The sequence below is a fragment of the Sipha flava genome, unplaced genomic scaffold (assembly GCF_003268045.1).
Source record: "Sipha flava isolate LNK unplaced genomic scaffold, YSA_version1 361_pilon_pilon, whole genome shotgun sequence".
NCBI classification, from domain to species: Eukaryota; Metazoa; Arthropoda; class Insecta; order Hemiptera; family Aphididae; genus Sipha; species Sipha flava.
Window position 1 is genome coordinate 372,633 of NW_020273062.1, and position 10,372 is coordinate 383,004.

Here is a 10,372-nt window from a genome sequence, read left to right on the forward strand (position 1 = left end):
GGCTCTATGTAACTAATTTATTTATTTAGTAACATTTAAAATATTTAGAACTATAATAATAAAATTATTAACCAAGTATTATTATATTATAAGTATTATTACTTACTATGCTTATGGTTAACCTACATTCATCGTAGTTTTTGCTAGTCAATACAATTGTGTGAAAAATTTTAAGTTCACAGTTTAAAATATTTTACTTAACTATGAGAAATTATTATTGAACTAATTAAAACCGTTATTCACTAATACATTTAAATGTATCAAATTAAAATTAAAATAAATATATAAATGTAAATGTTTTAACTTATTAGGTATATGAGATATTTTTTAACTATCACATTATTATTATTAATATTAACACTATATATTATTCAAGACTTATATAATGTAAGAAAATTTAATACTCATACAAGTATTAAGATGAATTTACTCGTGGTATGAAAATGTATATAAGTTACATGCAAATTAAATTGGATTGAGTAAGTATAAAAATGGAATTGCCTGATAATAGTTAATTCCCATATCTGCCAATAGAAACATTTTAAGTAAGTTTAAAAATAAGATAATAATTGAATAATATTTACAATTAGCAGCATAACATTTGATATATATATATAATAGTAATTATTATAAAATCCGTTCAAAATGAGACTGTAGTTCAACGGTATTAAGAAAAAATAATAACTTTGTAAATTTGGTATTTTATTAATTTCAACGTGATAAAGATTTATTTAAAAATCAAATCTAAATATACACGAGAAAAAAATTAATTTTATTGTAGATTTAAAATTACTATATTTTCTTAAATGTAGATAGATATATTATTTAATTTGTAAAATTGTTTTTTAATATTATTTACCAACCAAGGCAATTTAACTTAAGTAAAAAACCATTATAAATACGGGTACATGAATGAAATTTAAACTAAATCAAAATATTTATAACTCCATTTTTCAAATGTTATAAAAAATAAACACTAAACAAAGTTAAAATAAATGTATCGGATAAAATACTGAACAACAATTGTTAATCATTACGCGAAATGCGTCTACTACTTGCATCATATTTTATAAGCTATAACAATATAATGGTCATTTACCCGTCTTTTTTGTCATCTTGGGCCAGCCTGTCTATCATTTGCACATCGATCATCTCGCATCAGCCCTTATCCACTCGGCATGTGCTCCGAACCATGGTCAGCTGCATGGACGTTTTCACACCCACGCGCGATTATCGATCACCGGCACGTTACACGCGAGATCACGTACACTTTCCACGGGAAATAGCCACAGTTTAAAAAGCACACACACACATACACAGCTTACGGGAAAAAAAAAAATATTAAAAAAATATTAAAAAACTGCATCCGTAAAATAACGATGTTGTGTACAAAACACGGGAAGGAGTGAAAACGGATGGGAGGTGCTGCAAAGGGGAAAAAACACAATAAACGAGAAAATATAATTTAATACACGAAGGAAGGGCCGCCGATGATGGGTAAACGGTTTCCGATAGAAAAATAAAACAGCAATAGCGATGTTTTTAGAAGATGAACACTTGTATATTTGATTATTTCGTGTCGGAGACTCGTGCGCACCGCGAACACGGTCTCGTAAAATAAAAAATTCAAATAAAAAAAAAAAAAAATTGCGATCGGTCAACACACAGACGCGCGACACCGAGTACTCACCAAAACACACTGACACCGTCGGCGAACCGGTGCCCGATGGACGTGGATGGATATGCGCGCATACACACGCGTGCGCTCACGTAAAACGAAAGCGCTACAAAACTGGTCTTTATCCCCGTGACGGCGACGACGAACAGTGAACGATTGCGTGCGTGCGCGTCCGCTCTGATTACGTTCCGTCCGTCCGTCCATGTGTGTGTATGTGTGTATGTGTGTGTGTGTGTGTGTGTGTGTATTTTATGCGTGTACTGCGGCAGAAAGCCCCTCCAGGCTCGCGACCAATGGGGGAACAACAATGATAATAATAATAACAACAACAACAATCGTGTGACGTGACCCACAATCGCTCTGCCGTCGTTTCGGGGATATGTCGGATGATCGACGGCTACGCCGAGGAGTCCTAAGTGTATGCGAGCAAACTTATTTTTCAAATAAAAAAATTTAAAAAAAAATTAGAAAAATATTCGCGGATCTAGAGAAACGGAAAATGGTATGATTGATTTCAGGCCACCCTCTGCGTCGGTCTATTACGGATTACCAGGGGGGGGGGGGTTGTCGAATACACGTTATAAACTGCAGCAGCGCCCGTGGAGAAGGTTGTTGAACCTCACCACGGATTACGTGTAGATGATAGAAAACATACGTAAACGTAAGTTTACGATTTTGTCTTTCATTTGTACTAAGCCACTCACGGCATATAATCACCACTCCCTGCGCAGTGCAATTTGTAGTCCATGTCCCCAGCACCCTCACCAAAGATATTCTAGAAAATTATTTCGCAGATATTTTGTTCATCATTCGTTTGATAATTATCAGAATTTGTTCGACAATAGTTTTTGTACAAACCAAAAACTATGAGAGAGGTTGGGGACACAATATATCGACAACCCCCACACTTGTCTTAATACTTTGGCCATCTCAATTTTATCTTTTACGATCGAATTAATTGCCATTTGTTTGAATTTGTTAGACAATTTTCAAAGTCTTCACTTTGCCCTCACTTCCATTTACAAGTAATACCATTTTAAATAATAATATAATGTTACTTACAATATGAGTATAAATTAAATTTAATCTTATTTTTCATTTTTTTCAAATCTTTCAGTTATTTATAAAAAAAAATATTAACTAAATATACCCTATTCGGACTATAGATTTAAATTATAAGTTTTATTATATTTAAATGCATAAAAAATCTCTACGTCAATATAGTATAATTAAAATAAGAATAGATACTGGTATTTAGTTAAATAACCATATAATTTTTCGAATTTATTTAATATTTATTTACGTTATATAAAGAATCTTGAAATTCTATTGAATAAACACTCTTTCGCCTAGATATTACCGAGTCAGTTATTTCATACAAACCCATTTACGGAAAATTCAGAAATCAGACAACGAATTTTAGTGACATTATTATCAAAACCCGTATTTTAAAACCCTAATTCATTAAGTTTTCAAGTTTTAGTCTTTCTTTCATAGTTCTAAATAATATAAAATAAAATTACAACATTTATAAAAAAATATAATTTTTGAGCAAAGTTAAACAATTTTAACAATTTAAAACAATTTAATTGAAATCAAATCCAAGTTTTACTCAAATTTTCATCTACCTAGGTTAGAAAAACTATTTTAACGTAAAATATAATCAAATTAATGTTTTAGTAGCAAATTTTATATTCTGTGATGGTAGTAAAATATATTATAAAATATCAAGTAGGTACTATAGTATAGTAAGTATATAAACACATTTTCGAATAAATATGAATATCCATTTATCTGTGATTAAAAAATGGTAGTATCATTATTTGAATTACATTTTTTGTACATTCATTTTTTCTTCTCTTTTATATAATTTTCTAATCTTCTCAAATAAATATAATTATACATTAATATTTTATTATTTGTTGTGTTATTCCATAGACAGTTCAGTGAATCATAATTATTTTAACTGTAATACAGATATAATATTTATTCATGTACATTTAACTTATAAGTTAACAATACTATTGCAACTGAATTTAATAAATCATTATAACACATTTTTTGGGTACAAAATAAATAAAAAATCATGGTTGAGTATTTTTTCCTGATTCAACATTTTGAACCCAAATTTTTACCTTACTATCTCATAGCGTACTTATGTACCTACCTATGAGATAGTAAGGTAAAATATATGTGAAGGTTTGGAATTAATAGAACAAAGTGGGAGGGGGCTGCGTGAATTATCCTCCACTCAATTAAAAAAGCCTATTACGGTGAAATTAAGAAGTTCTAAAAACTGGTAAGATTAAATTAATATTAATAAAAACAATTATTAAATACAATTAATATAAATGTCTATTAATTAAAAAAAATAATACCCAATGAAAAATTTAAAAAATAGTTAGTAAAAATGAAATTTTTAAAAACACCCGGAGTCAGGGATCGCAATTTTTTTTAAGTCTACTATATGGACTATATGGAAGGGGAGAAACTTCATAGACGCTGGTGGGCTACGTGAAGTTCCCCAATCGAATATTTTTTATGGCGCCCAAAGTAAGGAGTTACAAATTCAGAAAATTGTGTTACAAATAGTTACAAATGAGGTATAAAAGAATGGCGTTGGTCCGGAGTCGATGAGACAAATTCGGGGGGCTGTTCCCCCATCAGGAAAATGTTGATTTCGCCCAAAGTAAGGAGTTACAAATTCTGAAAACTGTGTTACAAATAGTTACAAATAAGTTATAAAAGAATGGCGTTGGTCCGGAGTCGTTCTGACAAAGTCGGGGGGCTACGTGAAGTTGGCCCCCCATCAAAAAAATGTCGATTGCGCCAAAAGTAAGGAGTTACAAATTCTGAAAATTGTGTTACAAATAGTTACAAATGAGTTACGAAATATTGGCATTGGTCCGGAGTAGATCAGACAATGTCGGAGGGCTAACTTCACGCACGTCCAGACTTAACTAAAAATATTAACAATAATGAAAACTGAGTCAGAATGTAAAAATTTATTATAAGAATAAAATAAACTTGGTAATTCAGACGTTGTACGTATATGTGTTTATACAATTATAACACATGATATATGTTTATAAAAATAAACATTACAAATGGCTAACGAAAATAATAATGTATGACGGTTGTGAAAATCCGTACCTCTATCAATTTCCCTTGCCCGTTCCAAGTACTATTAATAACATAACTGTCATAACTGATCAAAAATAACAAAAATCAACTAAACTATTAATAATTTGTGTCGATTTTGATATTTTTGTAAGGTAAACTAATTGATATTGAGAAACTGATTGAAAGTTTAAATTTTTTATTGTAAAACCATGTATTTAAATATTTTCTAAATATTTAGTTCATATTTTATTTAACTTAAAAACGAATGAATTTAAGATAAGTTTATGGAATTAGCTACAAAATGAACAAATAATGTTAATATTTTAAAAAATGATTTAAGAATCCTCAAAAGTTGGTCTTAATTTAATGTAAAAATTATGAAAATACTTAAGTGAAACTTAATAAGTTTTTGAATATTAAAATGTTAACAAAACTCGATAAAAATCTATAAAATCTGAAACTTTTTTGTAGTTGAAAATATATAAAATGCTCTTAGATATTATATTTTTTATTAAAAAAAAAAATATTCAACACTTCGACCTAGTAATTTTTTTTTTACAAATAACAGATGAGGGGTGATTTGGTATTAGGGTTTAACCCTATGATTTAATTGTGAAAAAAACATGTTTCAATTTCATTTGATTATGAACAACTCAAAAAAAATATGGCTCATCTAACTGGGTTCATCCCCATACCTGACACACCTTTGAGTCAATTTGTCATGCATTTATTTTTCATAAATCGGATAGGGGACTAGATACCTAACTTCATTGTTCTTCCTACTGTCAGTTATAAACAATAATGTAAAACATCCGGTAGAACATTCTTTTATTCATAATACTATAAGCATATTAAATAGTTTCAAACAAAACACTTAATTTATAAACGAGTTCAAAAAATAAGTTTTCCCCTGTAAAATAAATTTTTCAATAGCAATTTTATGACTATTATTGAATAATAAAACCCATACAAAGAAAAAATCTTTATTGAACAATTTTAAATTAGCAAAATGTGAAAGGTAAATTTTATGCTGATGGTACAATTGAACTAATTAAATATGTAAGTAATTGTATTAAAATAAATGTAATGCATATCAACGTAAGCAAAATTATAATTAATGTACAATTTAAACTGACATTTCAGCAAACTTGAATTTCCTTAAACAACAAAATATTAGCGCAATTTTTACAAATAAAAAGTAATAGTTGAAAACATAAAATGACACTAAAAATATATTTTCACTTACATTTATATTAACATCATAGTTTTGTTCTCCTACAGTAATTTTCATTCAAATTCCAAAATAATTTGTGTAGATTTTTTGAAATGGGATTATTAAACTCTACCCCACTTGTAATGAAAAAATATCGCAATCCATTCATATTCAGCCGTTGGTATTTTACACTTCATTTAACCCCCATTCATTTTTAAAATAAACATTTAGTTAACCGATGAGCCATATAGGTGTTAGGTGACAATTATTAACGTTATTATCAAAATCATTGATGTGTGTTAAAATACCCGTAAGGGATATATTATGAAAAGGTAGTCTAAAGGGATATAAAAAATTACACTGCGATAATGAAGTCCATATGCATACAAAATAACATGATAAATAACATTGAACTGAAAATCGAACATTTGCTCCGCGAACCGGAAGAACCCCTTGTTTCGGTTACAGCTATTGTTTTCTTTTACATAAAGGATGATCCCCTACAAAGAACACAAGAAATAAAAAGATGAGTCTTGTATAAAAAGCAATGAAAGTCAAAACTACGCCTATAACGAAAAAAAGTAAGTAAGTAGTATAAGTAGTAAAAATTGAAATTAGTTTCGGTTAAACTTCAATACATATATATCAAGACTGTAGTTTTCAAACTGCCATTAAATAAAAAGTATACTTTGATTAGCACAATTATTAATTTTAAACAATTTTACTATCATTTTTTACTGAAATATGTAAATGAAAACATAAAAATAGTTATTCTTATTATTTTAAATTCCTAGCAAGACTCTTTTTACATATTTTATTTATTTTTTATCGGCTACCAATATTATAAGTATTACAGTTTAACAACTACAACTATATGTAAATTAAAATAACGAAACAAGAGAAAAATAAAAAAAATGAACCAAGTACAGCCATTATGAGTAATCTAACGCATCTTCATTATTAGATGGATAAAAAGAGATGAAATTCCTATCTTGTCAGCCAATTTTAATATTTGATGATTTCATAACTGCCATCAAGGAAACTTTTGAAAATTTGTTTTAACAAAATAATTAAAACAGAGTAAAAAATAAAAAATTCATTTGAAGTATAAATGTTATGTATACATGAGTTAACCAAAATTGTGATGGTCCAACAATAATTCCATCAGTAAACAATTAATTAAAAATTTGTACATTTAAAATGTAGCTTTTATTCAGCTTCATTTTGGGTTCATCAGTTGTGATGTTCGCAATTCCATATATTAATACATATAATATTGGCCCTTGTTTAATAATAAGATATTTATCAACCAACTGATGAAAAATCGAACCATCAGATAAAAATTAATTAAAAATCGACCAAAAGAATCTATTTTCCGAATTGGACGAAAAATGTTCGTATACACAATCAACTAAGCCATATTTTCACATTTTTAGTGATTCAATCGATGAGAAATGTTTAAATGATAATCCAGATTATAATAAAGATACAATAGCCATATATATATACCTACGCTAATTTATTTTATGGACGTCAGAATGGCCTCTATTATTAAACATATTTATTCAATATATTTAGAAGCTATTTTTTTTTATCTTATTATCCAAACATATTTTCATAAACTTTTATATCTTATGAGTATATACGGTTTTGTACAAAAAACATAATTTCTGATAGTCATTTCCACTAGTCCAATATCTACTATTCATAATTTTCAAAAATCTTTATGAAGACTTTATATACACACTTTATAAGTCATAAAATATGTATACAGTATACACGTACAAATTATTTTGTATTAATCATAAAATTAGTAGAAATTATGAAAGAAGGAAATATTTAATAGTCATGAGTGTGGAGTTTTTGTTCTCACTTCCACTACACAGAATTCCACATCAAATTAGCCAATCACTCCAATCCACTAATTGCCATTCAAGGCAGTATTAACTTACCTAACGATTGTTATCCCCAACGCGTCGCGACGTTAAAAAAAATACTAGTGTAGTTTAATTGAATCACGACATTTAAATATTTAATATTAAACAATCGAGGGTTCTGTCACTGAACAGCTTTCCTCCTCAAAATTATTCGTGTCATGTAAATATTGTTCTTTGATAACCTAATATGCTTATTGTATAAATGCTACAAATTGTAAATATTCCTTGTTTTTTTAAATTAAAAAATTAAAAAATTCATATTTTATTTATTATGTTCAAATTTTAAAAATAAATGTTTTTAACTGAAAATGCTTGGAATTATTTTTTGAAGTTTGTCACTCTAACACGTAATGCTTTTTGAGCAAAACTTTATTTTTGGTGTTTTGTTTAAATACAAATGTTTATAATAGTAAGAAAAAAAACGCTATAACAATTTAATTATATAAGTTATAGTCTAATATTAAAACTCAAGAATGTTGAATCAAAATCTCTTAAATGTGTTTATAATAACTCATTTTAAATTTAAGAAATAAATTTATTTATTCTAGAATAAAATATACCTTAAAAATATTGTTTAAATTTAGTTAAATTGATATTTACGAATTATTTATTTCCAGAACATACACCAGACTCTTAAATAATATTGTAGGTGAGCTTTTAATATTAAATTTAATTAGTAAATAAATATATACATATTAGCGTATAAAACTATATTGTTTAATATTGTATTTGACACCTTTGAATCAAATTAAGTGTCAAAAAATATCCTGAAAAATATTAATACATTCTTAATAATGATGTGATTGAAAATATTATATTGTTATTATTAATTTCAAATTTCATTCATAACAATTAATCTTATAATAAAAAGCAGTCTATATCTTTATCCATACATTGAATATAATTTTTTTTTTTTTCAAACATTATGATCATAAAAACCAAAAATATAAACAGTTAAATAAAGGATACAAATTTATTTTTAAGTTAATCAAAGATAACAAATCCGGACAATCAATATGGCCTAAAAATAAATTAATGAAGAAATCTAGAAAATAAGAATATTCGTCGGTCATTGAGTGGTAAGAGATTTAGGTATTGTAATACATTATTATAAGAACCATGGGGGGGCCTGTATATATTAAATATAAAGGAAATAAAACGCAGAAAATTATTTTGGATAGATTCTAACGTAGATATTTGTTTTGAAGTATTATTTAACCAAATAAGAGGCCAGTATTCAAGTTGGGAATGAACAAGGGAGCAATAAAGAATTCTCAAGGGAATAGGATCTATGAATGAGCCATAAGTGTGCTTAATAAATCCCAAATTACGCATAGTTTTATTCTTTATCAATTCTGTGTGAGGTGAAAAGTTTAATTTAGAGTCAAAAATAACGCCCAAGTCCTTAAATTGAGATACAAGCTTAATGTTTGAATCGGAAATATTATAATCATAGTATATTGGATTTTTTTATTAGATAAAAACGCATAAATTTACATTTATTGACGTTCAAAAATAAGTGATTGCTATTACACCATGAAATTAAATTGTTAATGTCGGATTGTAAATTAATTGTATCTTGTTCAGTTTTAATTATTTTTATTAGTTTTGCATTATCAGCAAATAGAAGTATATTAGAATTCTTTATAACGTTAGGTTAGTAATTTATAAAAATATTTAATAGAAGTGTAGATAAGTGGTCTCCTTGACGAACGCCCGATGGAATTGGGAAACATCTAGATTTAAAATTGAAGTGTTTAACAATTTGGGAACGGTCTGAAAGAAATGATTGGAACCAATTAAGAAGAGGTCCAGAGAAACCAAATGATTGTAATTTATTAAAAAGAATTAAACGATTAACTTGATCAGTGGCGTAGCCAAGGGGGGGGGCTAAGGGGGCTATAGCCTTCCCCATGGGCCGTGTTTATATGTATAATGTATCTTGACTATTTAATAGAATCAATGCTTATTTTAATCAAAGGCTTATTGATGTTATGCCACTTGAAGGACTTATTCCGGCCAATTTAAATATGTATGACGATAAAAATATTATAAAAGCTGCTAAAATAAATGTCCAAGAACTTCATGATGATACCTCATCTACAATCAGAGCTGACCTGTTCATATGGGGGCAACAATGGAGTCAAAATACTATTCCAAAACCGAATTTTGCTCTTGATTCACTCTTTCATCACACCAATCTTCGACCTAACATTAAAATACTTTTACAATTATTCGCCACGTTACCAGTCACCTCTTTCACTCCGGAAAAAACGTTTTTTGCACTTAATCGCTTAAAAAATTATTAAAAAAGCACCATGTCGGAAAACAGAATGAATGGGTTAGCTATGGCTAATATAAATAAAAAAGAGCAATTCGATGAAAGTGAAATAATAACTGTCAGCTGTCAGAATGGAGCAA

The 10,372-nt window shown here is 28.0% G+C and overlaps 1 protein-coding gene across 3 annotated transcripts in view; it reads right to left on the reverse strand.

The window, feature by feature from the left end:
• Window positions 1–10,372, reverse strand: part of LOC112687783 (rap1 GTPase-activating protein 1) — a 207,026-nt gene that overhangs the window by 144,480 nt on the left and 52,174 nt on the right. The window contains exons 1-2 of one of the 3 annotated variants that reach the window (XM_025560713.1): window positions 1,691–1,761; window positions 1,100–1,320 (exon numbers count right to left, since the gene is read on the reverse strand). The exons of 1 other annotated variant lie outside the window; for it this stretch is intronic. In XM_025560713.1, the coding sequence (XP_025416498.1) occupies window positions 1,100–1,152 (53 nt within the window). In that variant the 5' untranslated portion in view covers window positions 1,153–1,320; window positions 1,691–1,761. Of the gene's footprint in view, window positions 1–1,099; window positions 1,321–1,690; window positions 1,785–10,372 lie in introns of those variants that run through there. One more of the 3 variants, XM_025560712.1, reaches the window with a different exon arrangement.